Consider the following 20,386-nt stretch of genomic DNA (forward strand, 5'->3'; position numbering starts at 1 on the left):
GATGGATATCTTTATTCATATGTCTTTGCTCACTGTATGCATCAAGATTGTTTTAGTTCCAAGTATCAGAAAAACTGATTAACAGAAACTTAATGAATAAAGACATTTAATTTTCTCTCTTAAGTCTGGAGGCACAGTTTCTGTATTGGGTGAAGCCATTCAATGACATCATCTAGATCCTAAGATTTTTCCATTTTCCTGCTCCGCCGTCATCAGCAAGTTGGGATTTCATTCCTTTGACATCGCACAGTTTCAGGATGAGTGCCGTGGTTTTAGGCCTCACACTGGGATGACAGCTGGAATAAAGGCCTTACGTGAAAAGATTGATCCTTAGACATTAGCTGTTCTCTCAGCAGATCTGGCCTCATTGGCCAGAATTCTATCTGGTGAAGGGGAACAGAATCACCAACACTGGTTTTAGTCTAATCACAGTTCATCCCCTGGGGAAAAGGAGAGGCCTAACTTCCCCGAAGACAGGTGGTCTCCACTTCCACATGAATGTAACATCTGGGTTCTGTTAGCAGAACCATCTGTTCTGCTAGCAGGGAATAAGCGGACAATCGCTGTTGGGTATTGGACATCAGTGTTTGCCATATTTATTTGTGCAAGTTTGTCAGTGGAGAAAATTCCTAGATGCAAAATTTCTAGATCAATGAGTAATGATTTTTGGAGGGCATTTCTTTTATTGTGTTTATAAGCGTATATCATAAACTTTACCATTATAGCTGTACAGAGCTCAGTGGCATTAAGCGCATTCACAATGTTGTACAACCATCATCACTATCCATTTCCAGAACTTTTCCATCATCCCAGATGGACACTCTGTACTGGCCATCCTTCCCTATGCCCAGACCCAGATAACTTTAAATCTTCTTTCCATCTCTGTCAGTTTGACTGCTCTAGGTACCTCACATAAGTGGAATAATGCAATATTTGTCATCTTGGGTCTGGCTTTATTTTACTTACTATGTTTTCAGGGCTAACTGATAAGGTAGCATGTATCAGAGGGGTAACTGCATTTTAAATGTGGAAGATGTTGTCAGGTTACACCACAAAAAATTGGATGGTTTATAGTTGCAGCACTAGTGAATGAATGCCCTAGTTTTTCCATAGTCTTATCAAGACTGCTTACAACCACACATTTTAACATTTGCCAATATGAAAGGTATAAAATAATATCTCATGTATAATTGCTTTAAAAATTATTACTGAGCAGCCAGGTGCGGTGGCTCACGCCTGTAATACCAGCACTTTGGGAGGCCGAGAAGGGCGGATCCCAAGGTCAAGAGATCGAGACCATCCTGGCCAACATGATGAAACCCTGTCTCTACTGAAAATACAAAAATTAGCCGGGCGTGGTGGTGCATGCCTGTACTCCCAGCTACTCGAGAGGCTGAGGCAGGAGAATCGCTTGAACCCAGGAGGCAGAGGTTGCAGTGAGCTGAGATCGTGCCACTGCACTGCAGCCTGGTGACGGAGCGAGACTCTGTCTCAAAAAAAAAAAATTATTACTAAGCTTTTTTTATTTCTGTTTGTATCCTTTGATTATTTTGAGGCAGTCATCTTTTTATGAATTCACCATGACAATGAATATTTGTCTGTTTTATGTCTTACAAATACTTTTTTTTGGAAAATAATTTTTTAAAATCATCTGTCCAGGGTTCACCTAAACTCATATTTTAAAAAAGTATAGCACACTTTACTCATCTTTTCCTTTATGGCAGCTGGGTTTTGCTCAGAGAGGTATTTCTAAATCCAATATTTATAAAAAGAAAAAAAGTTTCTAGTTATTTTTTATTTCATTTTCGCATAACTTTGATCCAAATGGAATTTATTTTGGTGTGAAATAGGACTTCAACTTTACCCCCCTCTAATGAATTGTTCACTTTCTGGGGGCTGAGCTTAAGCTTTTAGTTTTGAAAAAAGCTGCATAAAATCACCACACGGAACTAAGTCACACGTGTTCATGTTGAACGGGTGTTTTGGTTGCAGTGACGGTGAGAAGCAGTCGTGATTTCATGGGATTTCTCCTTCAGGCTCGAAGAGGGTCCGATCATCAAATCGCTGGCACTTTCGTTCTCATTCCTCCTCATTCCAAACTGATGACTTGTTTTCAAGAGGCTGATGCAGTCACCCACTCTGACAAGTCCCTGAAGAGAAACCTGTCATTCGTGTGGAAGGCCCCAGCCCAGCCTGTGGGGGACATTAAGTTCCTGTAAGAGAGTGAAGTGCTGTTTTTTAGAAACTGAGCCTTCTACTTTGAAGAGAGGGGAGCTTCTCTTTGCCCTGACTTCATATTCCCTTTCCCCCTCCTTATGTGGCCACCTTATAGCAAGGACAGGGTCATGGATGCTGCCTAAACTGGAGAGCCTATGCAGAGGGAAACTAAAAAAAATATTGCCCCCAAACTCATCCCTTCATCACTGTCCATGGGCCTAGAGTGTGTTATCTCCCTGCCTCCCCAGGCACAGGTAAATCTTGGCCAACCTCTCTAGGAATTTCTGACTAGAGGACAGAATGGCTGGTGGTGGGGAAGGCAGGAGAGAGCCAAGAAAGAGAGAAACAGGCAGATGGACAAATGGACATGTCCCTGGGCCCAGGAAAAGCTTCTTGAGGCTCTGTGCCTTGGCTTGTTTTCTATAAATGGGCATAACCACAGCACCTCCCTCAGAGGGTTGTATATGGATGAGAGAGCCTACGTTCGCTCAGAACAGTTCCTGGCAACAGTAAGCACTTTAAAAGCATCATTAGTACTCAAAATGAGGTACTTGTTTTGTCATTCTTTTCAGACACTTGCATTTACCAAGAAAGATAATTTTTCTCTTTCAGGAAAGGGTGTGTGTTTCTGTTTCTTTTCCCCACACCCTCCTAAATATGAAGGAGACTGTGCCTGCAGGCAGAGGTAGTCCAGCTCACGTGCTCCCCTCCAGGACTCCCCTCTGCTCTGGGGAGCAGTGGGAGAGGAGGTTGGTGGCCCCAGCTTGTGGTGTCCCTTCTCCCCCACTTCCTGGTGGCACAGGGCAGCAGACAGGACAGCAAGAAGGGAAACACATGCCTTAGGATTTTTCCTCTTTGGAAGGCCCAGGGCCCGCTTACCTGTGGGTGTGCCCAGCTTCTGCCCTTGGCTTTGGTTCTTACGCAGTGCAGAGGGTGTCTGCTTCTTGAAGTCCTTAAACCTGTACAGTCACCTTTCTTTCTCAAAGCACCTCAATTCCTATTTTTGGATGTACCATCATAGTTGCTGCGTGCCACATAGCAAGTAGTGTAGAAGCTATGATCTCCATTTGACAGAAAAAACGAGGTAAGTCACTTGATGAGACACCTGTCCCAAGTCACCCTGTGATCTCCCACCTCCGGGAACGCTTGCGCACGATAATGTCCGCCGAGTCTGGAAACCGCATGTTGGGGGCCTGAACTATGACGCTCACTGCGTCTCGAGCCTCTGGGTGACTTCGGCCAAATTAATCACCTTGTTATGTCTGCCTCCTGAATACTTAAAGTGGGAAAAATGGCACTTGCCAATAATCCCTCCTTTACTGAAATATTTGGAAGAACAAATGGCATAATGTTTGTGAATGTGATTTTTACTGAAGAATTGCTTTTCAAAAAATTATTTAGAATATTAAGGATTTATCTCTAATTTCCAATAGAATCTACAATAAGGGTAGACATGTACAATTATACAACAGAATTATGAGATCTTCAAATCATGACATAATAACAGTATATCAGGAATGGCTAATAGTAACATTGATGATAAAACCTTTTATTGGAGTCTAAACAGTTTGAGGAGATACTTTTTAGTTAAAATGAGATTTTTAGTGACTGTATTTATTCAAGAGGACTATTGAGTTGTTCATATCATCTCCTATTCTAATTATTTGCAACTATGGGGTTTTTGTTTTTAAAAAGAATGAAGTCACTCAAAGAGTAATAATATAATCTCTCTCTCTCATTCTGCTATTTATTTAGTTTTGTTCCTCTTTATCTGTTAGTGTGTTTTCTCTTTTCTGTGAGGCTGGCCTGAGTTATTATTTAAAGGAAACTAAATCCGTGAACTGCTCTGCTCTTTCTCTTTCCCCAGTTTATCAGTAGTCCAGTCATATTTCGTTTACTGGGCAAGGATTGAATCATCTGTTGTGTCTCAACAGACACATAGCAGCGCCCATTCTGACGACCGCATGGAGCCCAGATTGCTGATGCCAACCCTTCACCAGAGGCTGGGCGATGTTGAAGGAGCTGCTCCAGGTACAGCTTGTCATTGTATTTGCCAGGCTGGTTGTCATCATTATTTTTACAGTTATCTATTTTCACTTAAAAGTTACTACTGCCAGTTTCCTGTTCCTGCAAAACAAGCAATAAACACCTGCCGTGGCCAACTGCAGCAGTTCTTGGGGATGTGATAACGCAGCAGTGAGAGGGAGGGAAGGCTTGCAGTTGCTTTGCTTGTTGCAGCAAACACACTTTGTCTGGCTCAACCTAACACATTAAGTCAGGCCCCGGGGTGGACAGTGAGAGCTGTGCTGCAATACCAAAAAACAGCATACAACTCTTCCCCCAACATTTACTAGTCCTCACAATATTTCTGCTGTTTTCCTTAGTCCCCTGAAGCTATGCAGGGAGCACAAAAAAGAAATGAGCTTTTCTTCGTCTTTTCTCATAAAAACGCATCCAGTTTTTATTGTTGCTTTTCATAGTAGGTAGGTGGCTCTTTGCAACCTGGGTTGGAGAACAGAATCAGGAATCACTGTTTCAATGGGAAGGGATTTTTTCCTTGCTCACTACATGGCTTTATATTCCATTAGTCCATGAACTCCTGAAAAAAGAAAAGAAAAGAAACAAAACAAAGGAAAACCACTAGCCAGCTAGAGGCTGTTTGACCTATCTGAAAATCCCTGGTGGTATGGAACTCCTTTTTGTTGCTTATTTCTAGTTAAGTGCTATGAACACAAGCACTCGTAAAAGCATCCAGACACATGCACACAAGACCCTACCTTTAATCCGTTCATTCTCCTCTTCGCTTATTCTTTCCTTTACTCTTTGCTAATATGTTAAGGCCAGAATCCAATCAGAATCCCTGCCTCTTCTCAGTCTAGCAGACCCAGGTACAGAGACAGTGGGGACCACCCTCCATTCTCTGCCTTTGCCCCACAACCTTTGTCTTCTTCCATTACCCAGCACAACTCCTCCAACCTTCCCACCAAGACACTCCTAAAAGCAGAGTAAAGATCTCGGAGCCTGAGACCATGGCCTGGAGAAGACCCTGCACCCCTGAAATATGTTTGAAATCTCATATTTTATTTTATGAATGATGCAAATATCATGTTTTAATCCCAAGTATAACCCTGTTTGTTTGAACATGAATATGAATAAAAGTGAAGCTTCAGGAAGAAGTGTCATGTGGAGCCTTGGGCCTTTCTATGCCTGACTCCGCTGGAAACCTTGTCCGCTGGGGGTCGCAGCCTCCAGCCCAAGCAGTTTACAGGGTAACCTCCTCATTACACTGCCCACATTCCTCTCCTTCTGGCCCCAGCCTGTCTTCCCCATTTGTTCCACTACCCAAACCCTAGTGATTCCCAAAGGAAAAAGAAACATGTATGTATGCTTGTGCACGCATGTATGTATTTATGTGCGTGCGTGTGTGCATGTGTGTGTGTATGTATTCTGGGAAGTTTATCTTTGTACTGTTAAGAAATGTATTTCACCTTATTTCATCTAATAAAGTGAAATAGGTTTCTTAACTGTACAAAGAATTCGTAGGCAAGTATAAATTATAAATTTTCAAAATTGGGAAATTAGTATATTGTATATCTGAAACTTATCTCCCAATAGACCAAGACACTTTGAGTCCTCCTCCACCCCATTAGGTATGGTCTACTTTTATATTTTAGTGCCTTCCCTTCTGACACTTCCTCAAACTGGACTGTTCCACACAACAGTTCTCTGCGTCTTTCAAGGCACAGTTCAAATATCTCCTTTGTGAAACTTTTCCTCATACTTCTTGGTAGGCAAGTATCTTAGTCTATTCCAGCTGCTATAACAAAACATCCTAGACTGAATAATTTATAAACAATAGAAATGTATTGCCTACATTCTGGAGGTTGGGAAGTCCAAGATGAAGGCACCAACAGAATAAGTGTCTGGTGAGGGAGGGATGATCTGTGCCTCAACAATGGTGCGTTCTTGCTGTCTTCACATAGTGGAAGGGGTGAACAAGCTCCCTCAGTCCCCTTTTATAAGGCTACTAATCCCATTCATAAGGGCTCCACCCTCATGACTTAAGCACCTGCTAAAAACCCCACCTCTTTACACTATTGCATTGGGGATTTGATTTCAACATATGAATTTTGAGGGGGGCACATTAAGACCATAGCGGCAAATATAATTGCTTCCTTAGCTCTGGTATTAATTGATTAATTAATTAATTTTGAGACAGAATCTCTCTCTGTTACCCAGGCTGGAGTGCAGTGATGCAGTCTCGGCTCACTACAACCTCCACCTCCTGGGTTCAAACGATTCTCCTGCCTCAGCCTCCAAGTAGCTTGGAATTACAGGCATGCACCACTGCACCCTGCTAACTTTGGTATTTTTAGTAGAGAGACAGGGTTTCCCCACGTTGGCCAGGCTGGTCTCGAACTCCTGACCTTAGGTGATCTACTTGCCTTGGCCTCCCAAAGTGCTGGGATTACAGGCGCGAGCGCCCGGCCTCTTTATTAATTTAGGTAGTTTGACATGTAAGGGTGTCTCTTCCCAGTTTTGAGTTCAGGGACACCAATTTCAAGTCTGCATTATGTTTGCATCTCCAACAACTATAACAATGCCCAGCACACAGTGGGTCTGCAGGAAATATCCAAATGCTCTTAGAGTTCAGGCAGGAATTTGAAACTATCAGTTTGCCATGTTCTGTATGTCTGGGCTAGGCTGCTTTATTCTTCACCTCAACGTTTTTGAGTGTTAAAAACATTGGAGCAAAGGGGTACCTCCTCCACCCCCATAAAGAACCTGGAGCCCTGGCCAGAGAAACTTCTCCCAACACTGTTTTGGTCAATGCCATCATGTCATCCTCATCATCATTGTGGTAAACCCTCTGTGCATGTTGCCTGTGTACCTGTGTGCCAGGCACCTGCTTCACGCTTCCACCTCAATGAGTTCATGTCAACCCCTCAGCAATCCTATGCTGGCCTCATTTTGCAAATGAAGAAACTAATGCTCTGGGAGGACTTCCCCAAAGCCAGGAATTAGTGGACGACTGAACCCAGAAAAGAATCTGACTCTAAAACCTGCACTTGCTTGCTTGCTGCTCCATGTGAAGCTCTTTCTCATGCTCTGGGCTGTCAGGTTAGCCAGTCACAAATGGGAAATTAGATGGTGGAGGGCAGTGAAGGGCAGTGATCTCGTCTCTTCTCATAGCAGATGTTCAAGTCATTATCACCAGGGAAAGAAACTTTGAGTGTTAATATTAGGGCAAGAAAGATCTAGGGCTTTGAAAAGTCTTGATTTGTGGGATTTCACTCCTTTGTCTAGCTAGAAGCAGTTTTTGGCAGAGGTGAAATAAATATGGTGGTCACAGTGCTTTCTGTGTTCCCTGAATGGTGGCTGTTAAGAAGGTACAAGCCCAGACAGGCCAGGGACTCACTCTCTAAAAAGATATAAGCCCTTGCGTGGTCAGGGGCTTGTATGATCAGGCAGGTCATCTTTATGCTGACACTTTTAAGTGCCTCACACTTAATGGTCTCTCCTTGAGGCATATTAGAGTCACTGCTGTTTACCCCGATCATAGCTGTTTGTAACAATCAATGCGGGGAAAATGCTCTCACTCACTCTGCACTGTCTTTGGACCTCTGCTTAGCTCCCAGGACCCCCATCACTCTTCCACAGCAGCACACATATGTCTTTGCTGTTGCCCTTCCTGGAGCTGCAGAGGAGGACAACCTAGATCCTGTTCCTGCCAGTATTTGGGTGACAAAGTTTCCTGGGGATGCAGAGACTCTGTCCCAACCATCTTCACACACAGCCACTGAAGGCAGCATCAACGAGCAACCCAGCGGGGACAGCAATCCGACCCTAGAGCCGTCCCTGAAGGTCCACAGGCTGGAGAGGCTTGTGGCCCTCAAGAGAGGAGAGTCTCCTCAGAGAGCTTTGCTTCCAGCCTTAGCACCCATCACAGGTAAGGGTGATGGGTGGGCCATTCAGGACAGGTGATGGGACTAGGATGAACACTGGAGTGCATCATGTGGAGTCTGACAAAAAAGATCTCAGCCATATTTTTTCTTAAGTGTGTGAAAAACCCAGGATGTAGCAGGGCTACTTGTCAGAAGGACTGGGTATGTTAATTACCCAGGGAAATTATTTTCTTGGATGGGGTGAGATCTCTGAGATGCTGTTATAAATAAAACAAAACTTTAAAAGTGACTTTTTATATTTTAAATATATTTATAATAACAACATAGAAATGTATATTTTATATAAAATAATAAGTGACAGCATTTGGTGAGTTCTTTGCCACCATTCTCACTCATCTCTCCCCTTCCTCTTCTCTATGGATCCTGACTCCAAAATCAGAAGTTTTTCAAGTGAATCTGATGCCATCTGCATACACAACTGTGGTAGGAAACATTGCTTTTTGGTCCAAAACTTAATGACCTGTTTTCAGCCCTTCCATTCTTCCCTTTAGAACTCAGGATGATCCCAGCTTTGATTCACTGGAAACTTGCCTGTCCTCAGATGGGGGTGAACAGGTAAGAACCTGAACTGTGAAGTGGGCTTGTGACTGGTATTTTGATCCTAGAATGGTCATTTTCAGGCTGGGAAATCAGAGCTATTAGACTAGTAGCCAAAGTTAGAGAGAAGAAGGCAAAGTACAATATACACACAGTGTCTTTCTACTAATCAATACCTTTCCATTATATGCAGTGTCTCTGAAGTGATCGGCAATTGTAGAAATTGATGTTTTAGTGACTTGTCTTCTCACTTAGCCATAGTTAATAATTACTCTCTTCTCTCCTCCTCCATCCCTCCTTCATAACATTGACCTCAAAACGCCATGTATGGTCCCAGAAGTTAGATCAATGGGCAATATAAAATATAAATGCCCACTGATTTACTATTCCTTTGAAGTCTTAGAAGGAACACAAAATAAAACAAGGTGTAATGTTCTTACTTACATTTCTCAGAACCTACAGTGAGGTTAAATGGTCCCTCTTGCATGGGTCCTACCATAAAAAGACATACTCAAAGCTTTCAGCCATAGAAGATGATGCAATCACCCATTGATATTTTGGTTTGGAAGCCACTTAAAGGACCCTAAGCTTATTCTTGTAACTGGTTTCCTTGTTCTCTGTGGGGTTTCCATTAGCTACCCCATCCCCATCAATAACAAGTGCATTTGTATCTAGTTGGGCATTTTACTTTGGGCTCCTTTAGTAGCAAGAAAGAGACTGGGTTTTTAGCTGCCGCCTGGGAGTCTTTAAGGAACCCCAGTTAGTTACAAAGTTCAGTGGCAGCTTAGGAGGAAGACCAGTACCTTTGACTCTTTTCTCCCTTTGTTTTTCTAGGACAAGACGAAGGCCTCTAACAGGACCGTGACACAGCCTCCTCTGTCCACCGTCCAGCTTACCTATCCCCAGTGCCTCTGGTCCTCTGAAACTTTCACAGGGAATGGGGTCAGGGCAAGCAACCCAATCCCTGTCCTCCAGACCTCTGGCACTTCTGGGCTACCTGCTGCTGGTGACCAGTCAGAGGCATCCAGGGCCTCTGCCAGCTTCTTACCTCAGTCAAAGCACAAGGAGCTCAGAGCAGGGAAGGGAGATGGAGAGGGTGGAGTGGGATACCCTCGGCAGACCAACCCACGGCCTGACATTGGGCTAGAGGGAGCCCAGGCCCCTCTGGGTATCCAGCTCAGAACTCCCCAGCTGGGAATTCTGCTTTGCCTGTCAGCCACCCTGGGCATGGCCCTGGCCGCTGGCCTTCGCTACCTGCACACCCAGTATTGCCACCAGCAGACAGAAGTGTCTTTCAGTGAGCCCGCTTCGGATGCTGTTGCCAGGAGCGACAGTGGTGAGACTGTGCATGTCAGGAAGATTGGGGAGAACAGTTTTGTTTTGGTTCAAGCAGAGTACAACTGGATCACTCCTTCTGTGGGTAGCAAGAAAACAGTCCTCTGAGAAGACTGTCACCCCAGACCTCTCAGTGGCCCTCCTTGGGCCCTGGAGAGTGTCCCAGACAGAGCAGAGATAATGAGAATAACTGATGAAGACAGGGACTCATTGTGCCTCTGTCAACGTGCAGTTAGTGGAGGAACCCGGGAGAGGACACTTTCATCAACAGAGGGAGTTATTCCTGAGCTTTGTTGTCTTAACATCTGTAATTGGGCTTCCTTCTTTCTTTTTGCAATTAGACGTTCTGTTTGAAGACTTAAACTCAACACAATGAATATTGTATAACCCGCTCATTAACTAGACCCCTGTGGCCACTAAGCTTCCTCTGTTGCCGTAAGGAAGCCATAGAAATAAAAATACTGTCCCTCCTTAGTGTCTCATCTCTTCTAACTCTTTGGGGAAAAAAAGTAATGTTGGGTTGTGTCTCCTGCAAGAAAAAGAACTGCAGCTCTCACTTTGCCTTCCTAAACCACTCCCAAAGAAGTTTTCTTTTCAAAACTGAATTCAACAACTTGCTAGAGTTCTGATTTGGATGACTAGGTGAATGCAAGGGTATTTGGTCTTCTGGGCAACTCAGCAGCCTGGCAAATCCGCCATGGAAATTGATCCAAAGTCAGGAAAGTTTTTGAGAGCTTGATTGAACACATCTTCAGGAAAACATATACATGCAACACAAGGCCATAAACACCAGAGTGGGGTAAGCAAGCCTTTTCATCAGGTGTAAATGGATCTGAGACCTCCCATCCATTTACACTTGATGGAAAGATTCGTGTATCCCAACAGCTAGCAGACATACTGCCTTTTGCCAAAGGTCAGGCTGAAAAACATTATTATACCAGCATAGTTTGAAGAACAGTCTTTACTTGTCTTTTCAGGGAATATCAGGAAGAAAGCTTCATGGATGAAGGTCATCTACCTGATCTCATAACCTTATGAAGATTGCTTTGATTTAACAGTGGCTCCACAGATACTATCTGAGGTCAAAACAACAGATCTGAATATAACTCTTAAATATGCTCACCTAATATAGCACATTGGAAGTAGCTGCCTTTTCAGAGTGAAACCTATTATAGAGTCATCATTTTAATGCAGAAACAAAAATCACTACAAATTCAGAAAGGATATTTGTTTATTGAACACCTAATTCATACGGGAACTGTGCTAAGAAGTTTGCATATATCTTCACATTTAACTCTCACAAAAATTTAATCAGGAATAAGTTCAGTAGCTTTCCAAGGAGAATGAGGCTTTCCTTATACCTCAATTTAACAATTTTTTAAAATTGAGTGTTCAGGAAAGAGACAGCTCCTGCCTTTTCCACACCTCGCTTTAGCTCATTGGTCATCAATTCCAAGACTCTCTCCTCCTGGATTCTGGGCTAGGTAGCTCTATTCCCTGGCTTCAGTCATTAGATGCATGGAGACCTAGGTAATTTGTGCATTCACAAATGAAAGTGTTCTAGGAATACTGTGGAAAGAAACAAATGTACTGTAGTCTAATAAGGCCACAGATATCCCTTCTGTATGCCTAGCCCTCTAAAAGACGTTCTCCCCAAGAAGCAAACAAAGGACCCCATTAGTGGAGAGCTTTCATCTGGCCACATCACATCAGAGCCAGATGCACCATGTATGCAAACTTTTTTAGATCTTTTCTGTCTAAGAGAGAATTTTCCTATGTAAACAGACTGTTTTGCTTATCTATTGATGTGAACAAATTACCTCTAGGCTTAGTAGTTGAAAATAAGATCACCACCAACACCACCATTTATCATCTTTCATGATTCTGGGGTTGCCTGGGCTCAGCTGGGCAGTTCTTCTGCTCTCAGTGTTAACGAATGGGATGGGGCAGCCTAGTTGACTCCCTCACATGGCTTGCAGTTGGTGTTGGCTGCCAGCTAAGGGCCCAAATGGGTCTGCTGAAGAATGTGGGAAGCAATATGGTTCTGTTCTTTGTGTCTTCTTATGCCATATGGTGGCTGAGTTCCAAGAGGAAGTGTGCCAAGCACACAAAACCAAAGGCTGCATATCTCTTAAGACCTAGCCCTTGGAAGTTGTCATAGTGAGTCACAGGACCAACCCTCATTATTCAAAAGGAAGGGCAACAGATTTCACTTTTTGATGGGAGAAGTGACAGAGGATTTGCAGCCATCTTTAATTCACTTGCCCTTCTGCTTAGACTGCTTATCTGCCATGGGGGGATTGCGTGAGACTTGAAGAGATGCCATTCATCCCTGGGTGATGAGGGAGGTGAGAGGAGTCTCCAGATTTCAGGGTCCGGTATTTTTCTCTTCTCCAGTTGGACTTCCAGCTTATACAAAACAGTAAAGTGATGCAGAAGGGTTAGCCAGGTCTCTGAGCCTCATCTTCCTCATCAGAGAAAAGGACATCACAAAATCATTCAGCTCTTTTGGTTGATGTAAAGATTGAATGCATACACAATATTTAGCTATCCATAACCAAACTGACATACCATTGTCATTAATATTATCTTGAAGCTGCAACACTGTCTTTACGTGTAGCCCATTTAGAGAAATTCCGTGATCATGAAAAAAAGTCACTTTCTTTTTCTTTTTTTTTTTTTTTTTTTGAGACGGAGTCCCGCTCTTTAACCCAGGCCGGATTGCAGTGGCACAATCTCGGCTTACTGCAAGCTCCGCCTCCCAGGTTCATGCCATTCTCCTGCCTCAGCCTCCTGAGTAGCTGGGACTACAGGCGCCCGCCACCGCGCCCGGCTAATTTTTTGTATTTTTAGTAGAGACGGGGTTTCACCGTGTTAGCCAAGATGGTCTCGATCTCCTGACCTTGTGATCCGCCCGCCTCGGCCTCCCAAAGTGCTGGGATTACAGGCGTGAGCCACCGAAGTCACTTTCTTTCTATGACAAATTCTCCTCTTCTTCCTTTTTTTTTTTTTTTTTTTCTGAGATGGAGTCTTGCTCTGTCACCAGGCTGGAGTGCAGTGGTGCAATCTCAGCTCACTGCAACCTCTGCCTCCTGTGTTCAAGCAATTCTCTTGCCTCAGCCTCCTGAGTAGCTGGGACTACAGGCACGCACCACCATGTCTAGCTAATTTTTGTATTTTTAGTAGAGACGGGTTTTCATCATGTTGGTCAAGATGGTCTCTATCTCTTAACCTTGTGATCCGTCCACCTGGGCCTCCCAAAGTGCTGGGATTACAGGCGTGAGCCACTGCACCTGGCTGACAACTTCTCTTGAAGCAACCTTCCCACCTCACTTCCCTGGCCCAGTCACTTGAAGGCCACACGAGTTGTCATGGTAGTCATTGGCTACAATTCCTACCACGTATCAGATATTTTTTTGCTGCAGCATTCTGACTAGACTCTTTTTTGGCCAGGGCAGCTGGAGTCCATGGGCCTATACTCAAACTACATAAGTGATCGTGAAGGTCCTCTAAGCTTCACAGAAGCCCCAGAGGGGAATGAGTAGGAAGTGTTAACTTAACCTGAAAGCTCTTACTAAAGCATAAAGCCATTAAAAGTAAAAAAAAAAAAAAAAAAGAAGGGAAAGGACTCAAATACAACATCTTAAAATAGTTTTTGTGTTTTGTTTTGTAGGAACAGCTACAAAATTGCTCAGCCAACCTCTTCTTGGAGGAAAGAAGGTATGGGGCTAAACACATATTTGAGGGAAAATGATGGATAAATAATTGCTGAAAACTCATTATATTTTAAACTAATGCTTTTATATCTATAGTGCTAATTTAATAACTACACACCATGGGTAGTGGTAGCCTTAATCTTTTTATATTCAGAGACTATTTTTGATACTTTCAATTAATTTTTTCCCATAGATAGAATTTTAGTAAAGTACAACTTAACATTTTACTGTAGCTTGGCTTGCTGTCCCACTGTTGAGGCTATCTGCATTAATTTGCTGTTATGCTGTTTGTTTTCCTTAAAAAAAAAATTAATTAGCAAAAAAAAAAAAAAGTCAGCAAACCAGTAAATATTTAGACATGGGTCACACTTTATTTGCAAGTTATCTGGGAAGGGCTGGCAATTTATGAATAAATTTCAGATGATGGCCGCGTCCTCTCCCTGTTTCAGACTTCCAGTATTAATCAGTGATCCTAGCCTTTCTGGGACACAGACTGCGTGTTCTGATTTCATTTCACTCCAGCCTATCCCTCTTCTAAAAGTAGCAAGAAACTTCTTTTATTCAAGTGAAATTAATTTGCATTAATTTGTTTTATTAAACTTGAGAACTTCTCCAGGCTTACAGTATTCTGAGCACTCTGCTCCATCTGCCCTGGCATGGTGCAAAACCAGGGGTGGTCATCTCTGGCTCCTGGTTTAGCATATCAGGAAGACATTAGTGATAAAAGGAAGACTAGTGGTTTGGTTGTTTATTCTGCTCTTTAAATTCACAAAGAAAATGGGAGCGTTTTGAGACTCCTGTTCTACCCATGACGATTGAGGCCACCAGGACAACTACAGCCTGTCAGATGTTTTCCGGAGATTTTTTGCTTTCAAAACATAAATCAGTTCATGTTGCTGTCTCTGAATTCCCTAATGGTTTTCCATCTCTCTCAGAATAAAATATGGACATCTGATTGGGCTATGTCCTGCGAGAGCTGGCCCTCTGACATTGCCCTCTTCCTGCGTGTTCACTGTGCTGCTCTGAGCTCTCCGGGAAGCTCTGTGCAGCTTCCTTGCTCTCCTGTTGTCTGGAACCCTGTTCCCCCAGGCATCCAGCCTTCAGAGCTTTCTTCTAGAGCTGCCTCAGCCGAGAGCCTTCTCCTGACCATTGCAACCTCTAATCAACCTAGCCTCCTACACTGTTTAATAATATTGATAGCACTTATAACCACTTGAGTCATATATTTATCTGTGTTTGTTTATTTTCTGCCTTCCCCAGACACAGATGCTTCATAAAGACAAGGACTTTGTTTTGTTCACTGCTATATTCCTAGTACATAGCTTGGAGTCCACTATTCCTAGTACATAGTAAGTAATCAGTAGTTACATTTGTAAATGAAAAGTTCAATACCCATGTTACTATCACCAGCTCTTAGTGTAGATTAAAGTTGAATATGTGGCACCTTGGGTAGCTCCAGAACACTTGGGAATCAGGCAATGTAAGTTTCCCTCCTAGAGGTGAATTAAAAAGAGTTCTATGGGTGACTGTCCTCAGTGCAGGAAATGCTCTTATGTCTCAGATCCAAGGCTCCAGGGAGTTCTCGGCAGGGAGGAACCGAGAATAGACTTCCCTCTCGATCTGCGCTGGGGCAGAAGGAAGGCTGACTGGAGTCTTTCCAACTCAGAAGCTCCGCATGAGCAGCTTTTCTTCAGGTTACATCATGTGGCGCAGGGTTTCTCAACCTCCATGCTATCACCATCTGGGGTTGGATATTGCTTATTTTGGGGGGCTGTCCTGTGCATTGCCGGATGTTTAGCAGCATCCCTGGCCTCACTCAATGCCAGTAGCTCCCTCCTCCCCAGTTGTAAAACCAAAATTGCCTCCAGACATTGACAAATGTCCCCTGGAGGGCAAAATCACCCCTGTTGGGGAGCCACTGGTCTAGGAAACAAGGCATGTGACTATAGGCCCCAGGCTGAAGTGGCATTTCCCACATGATTTCCACACCCAGGGATGGAGTGGGCAGTACTGAGATGGAGAACTACAGGGCTTACAAATTGGAGTGCCTTTAAAGGTCTTCTGACTCAGTGGTTTTTAAAACCAAGTCAGTAAACCAAAAAAAAACTGAATGCTCTAGGGGAGGTTTGGGGATATCTTCCCCTCCTGTTTCCTTCTCCCAGCATCCCTTTTGCCCATTGCCTCAGAAACTCAGGGCTCCAGCAAACAGGGATTGAAAACCATGAACAACGCCTTCTTCAGATGAGGAGAACAAGGCCACGGAGAGGTCAGTCCAACAACAAGTAAGTCTAGGGGAGTCCTCAGATTCCTTCGACCCACCCTGACTTCCAAATCCGCTTTTCCTTCTACCATACTTGGCAGCTCATTTATTCTCTTGGATCATGTTAGGTATTGTAAATATTTCAACAGATCCAGAGAGAGCCAGGAATCAAGCAGAAAAATGGCCTGGAGTGATCACTTTACAGCCACCCTGGGAATGAGGAGGATGATAGGACACTGGAGACTGGTCAGTCATAGTGAGTGAGGCCTGGGCATGACCTGCCAGGCTGTGACAGGGCCCCAGCAGTGGGCCAAAGGGAGGAGAGACAGCAAGGGAGGGAGGGACTGTCATTATCCCAGGTAGGAGCTCACCACGGCAAGAAGATGTTTCTCATTGGTTTACAGCCACCATCTTGAACTCACTGCCTTCCTTTCTGTGGGCTCTGCAATTTCCTTCCTTCAAATGGCATCTTGGGAGCATCGTCCCCCCTCACCTGATGATAGATGGCTTCTGCAAAGTGTTTTGTTGCTTTATATAGGAAAGAGGGTGCCTGGAAATACATTCTATTGGATATTAAAGACTGTATTTCCCTGATTTATTGTCAAGCTACGCACGGTTGTCTGAGAGGCAAGGAACCAATGGGATATACATTTTGACTAATGATTAATTATTATATCGAAAGTGATATTTTCCTATCAACTGATAGGCAGGAAAAATAGACTAGAGCTTGCTAGGTTAGCACCATGGGTCACAGATGTTGCCTCTGCATTTTCAGATTATATTATCCATTACAGGCGGCACCTTCTCATTTAAAAATATAATTTGTTGTTCTCCCAGACGAAAAAAGAAGCTGACATTTCACATGCAAGCCAAAGATTAGAATCACTGCACAGGGCCGCATATGGAAGTACATTAGGATGTGGTGTCCCTGAATCAAGGACACCAGGCGGCCAGTGCTGGGAGAGATGTAGAAGGCAGTGACTTCTGATCTTTATTATGCAAATGTGCAGCCCCCGAGCCAGGCTGTTTAACCTCATCAGGGGAAATGTCGCTGATCATTTCAAGCTCCAAATGTAGCACAAGCATTAGTGCTAGTATGTTATTATTGTTATTATTATGATTTGGCGGGCATATGGAAGCCCAAGCCCTCTGATTTAAGCTCAGTCCCTCCTTGCTCAGACCCTCTGGGATTGGACATAAACTCCTCTTGATATTAAACAAACAAATATTTTTTTATTTCTCTTTGTAATGCTTGTTGGTGAAACATTTTGCAGGCCTAGTTGTCTGCCAAACATGGGTGAGGATGGTGAGAGCTTCATGAAATGCAATCTCTACCCCAGAGGCTTAGTGACAGGGTGCCTTCTCTCTCCTCCAGGGCTCTATGCCCCGGTGGCAGACGCGTCTAGAGGAAGCATAAAGAATGGAGTAGGGGCAGGAGAAAGGATGGATCCGGGAGTGGAAATGGTAAGGAGGATTGAAAAGAGAGATGCTGCATGGGCTTAGAAGGGGAAAGTTCCCTTATTCCCACTTGCGGGTCATTGCTCTCTCAGAGCCATAAAGGAAACTGAGGACCTGCTGAACAGGCAACAGAGAAGAAATTAAATGAGAAGGGGGAAAGTCAAAGACAGCTGATTAGTGGCCCAGGGTAGTTGAATGCAAAGGTTGAGCATCTTTGAAATCCAGATCGCTAGACCTCAGTTGGCAAGGTCCGACTTTTAGAAGAAATTAAGTAAATAAAAGTGACATATTAAGCTGTAGTAACATTCTAGAAGAAACAAAAAGCAAGCAGTACACATCCCCTTTTCCTCCGCCAGCCTGGAACAAGGAGGGAGATTGGTCATTGCACAACTGGAAAGACTAGAAACTTCTCCAGAGACTCTTAGAGTCCTTCTCATCTAGCCCCAAGTCCTCTTCATATAAACACTGTTGCAGGGATCCCAGTCCAAGTGAATCAGTTTTTGTGAGCGGAATCCACATCCCTATTTTTTAAGGCTTTCCAGGAGATTCTAAAGTGCAGCCAGGGCTGAGGCTGCGGCGCTGGATGCTGATGAACAGAAACTCCACAAGAGCCGGAATTCTTGAATGTTTATTTTCTGCTGTATACCCCAGCATCTAGCACAGACTCTGGCTTGTAATAGAAATGGAATATAGATTTACTAAATGAAAGGGCAATGGGGGAAACAAGGCATTTCTGTAACAGATAAAAGTATGAGCACTTTGGGAAGCCAAGGTGGGTGGATCACCTGAGGTCAGGAGTTCAAGACCAGCCTGACCAATATGGTGAAACCCCGTCTCTACTAAAAATATAAAAATTAGCCAGGCATGGTGGCATGCGCCTGTAGTCCCAGCTACTCAGGAGGCTGAGGCAGGAGAATTGCTTGAACCTGGGAGGTGGAGGTTGCAGTGAGCCAAGATTGTGCCACTGCTCTCCAGCCTGGGTGACAGAGCGAGATTCTGTCTAAAAAAAAAAAAAAAAAAATTGTACATAATTAGGCCATTCAAAGCATCTGTGGAGGGGGTCACCTCCCAGAGCCCTGCTGCCAGTCACTTTTGTCCCTCATTGTTCTGGCAGCAGTAGACACACAGCATGTTCCCAGTTCTTCCTGGGTGTAAAGGGGAAGTTGTATCTGTGGAACTAGCAATTGTCTACAGAGAGCGGCCTCAGGGAGGCAGAATGATTCCCTTTCCATGGGCAGGGCTTCCTGAAGGCCTCCTTTGTGTCCTGGAAGAAACCCCTTTGCCCTATCTCCATCCTTCTCTGGCACTGGTCAACACTGACTTGGAGAGGTTGAACATCAAGAAATGAAACTGTCAAAAGGGAGGGCTTAGGCTGAAAGGACCAAATGAAACACATGCTAAGCTGGAGACTCAACTGGAACCTGAATGAATTGGGATCACTCAGAAATGTTGATTGAGCACTCACCAAGTGACCAGATTTGCACTGGAGGTTGAGGAGACAAAAGGAAGTAAGGTTGGGACCCTGCCTTTAAGGAGTGGGCCAGTGGCAGGGTGGCAAAATCATCCAATGTCAAGGCTGGCCCTAGAGCTGACACTAAGCCAAATGTTAGTCCAGCCTCCCATCTCCACCCATCTCTTTCCTCTCTTCCAAGCATCAGAAGTCCCTTATCCAAAAAAGAATCTGCTCTTAATGGAAGCCCAAGATGTAAATCCAACCAAAGCACAGCTACTCTGCATAGGAGGAAAGTCCTGTTCTCTCACCTGTCCCTCCATTATCCCCCCTCAAAAATGCTTTCTTTAAGACTTTGGAGGCTGAGACCCCAGGCTGCACGCCTTTGCTCTGAATAGCCTAATATTTCTAGATTCAGGTTGTTTAGTTGACACTAAATCAACAACGCTATCACCCAAGGAGTTGATCTAATTTTCCTCCTCTGGCTTCCTGGGATAGACGGTGTGACAATATGGCTTTCAAAGGAGAGGAGGCTTAAGCCACCAGTTTTTACTATCTGCACGGAGCCAGCTGTGGGTTGTTGTCCTTCTCCACCAGTGGCTGAGGAACAGTCAAGGGCCCCTTTTGGTGGCCTTCTCTTCCTCCTTGCTCCTGCTCAGGGTCCAGTCAAAGATAAGTTTTGTGAAAATGAAGGATGTCCTTCTCCCAGAGTCAGGAGCCCTGTCCCTTTAGCTGATGGATGAGAGATGTCTCATGAAAGAAAGCTGAAGAGGAACCCTGGGTGTGGACTTAGGTCTGAGTTAGTTTGATGGAGACCTCAGTATCTCATCACGACATAGGCCGAGAGGGGCTGAAATCAGCTGCCTTTCTTCTGTACCACTTACTGTTGAGAGCTAGTAAAACAATGTATTTGGTTGGAGCTGTAGCCCGTCTGCCACCTCAGTCCCTACTCTGTACTCTAGCAAGAGCCCTTCAGCCAGATGCTGAGAGACCAGTGGAGCAGCGTACCATTAACCCATGTGAGACAGTGCTGTGTGTCTGCATAAAACCCTGAGCTAAGAGAGATGTTGGGATTTCATTGAGTGTGTCTCCCTGTTTCTAGTAAGCACCATGGCATAGGAAAATATGTGGGAGTAAGACAGGCCTTAATTCAAATCTTGACAGTGCTCCTGATGAACTCAACAACTTTTTTCTTTTTTTTTTTTTTTTTGAGATGGAGTCTCGCTCTGTGACCCAGGCTGGAGTGCAGTGATGTGATCTCAGTTCACTGCAACCTCTGCCTCCTAGGTTCAAACAATTCTCCATTCTCAGCCTTCTGAGTAGCTAGGACTATAGGCACAAGCCACCAACACACAGCTAATTTTTGTATTTTTCGTAGAGACGGAGTTTCACCATGTTGCCCAGGCTGGTCTCGAACTCCTGAGCTCAAAGCAGCCCATCTGCCTTG

The 20,386-nt window shown here is 44.2% G+C and overlaps 1 protein-coding gene across 1 annotated transcript in view; it reads left to right on the plus strand.

Annotated features, from left to right (window-relative positions):
• Nucleotides 1-10,529, plus strand: part of REELD1 (reeler domain containing 1) — a 30,914-nt gene extending 20,385 nt beyond the window's left edge. The window contains 6 exon segments of the mRNA XM_063809933.1: nucleotides 1,993-2,215; nucleotides 4,085-4,248; nucleotides 7,850-8,115; nucleotides 8,118-8,167; nucleotides 8,675-8,738; nucleotides 9,555-10,529. Coding sequence (XP_063666003.1) covers nucleotides 1,993-2,215; nucleotides 4,085-4,248; nucleotides 7,850-8,115; nucleotides 8,118-8,167; nucleotides 8,675-8,738; nucleotides 9,555-10,163 — 1,376 coding nt within the window. The 3' untranslated portion in view covers nucleotides 10,164-10,529.
• Nucleotides 10,530-20,386: the final 9,857 nt, after the last annotated feature.

Source organism: Pan troglodytes, chromosome 3 (assembly GCF_028858775.2).
Source record: "Pan troglodytes isolate AG18354 chromosome 3, NHGRI_mPanTro3-v2.0_pri, whole genome shotgun sequence".
In the NCBI taxonomy this organism is placed as follows: Eukaryota; Metazoa; Chordata; class Mammalia; order Primates; family Hominidae; genus Pan; species Pan troglodytes.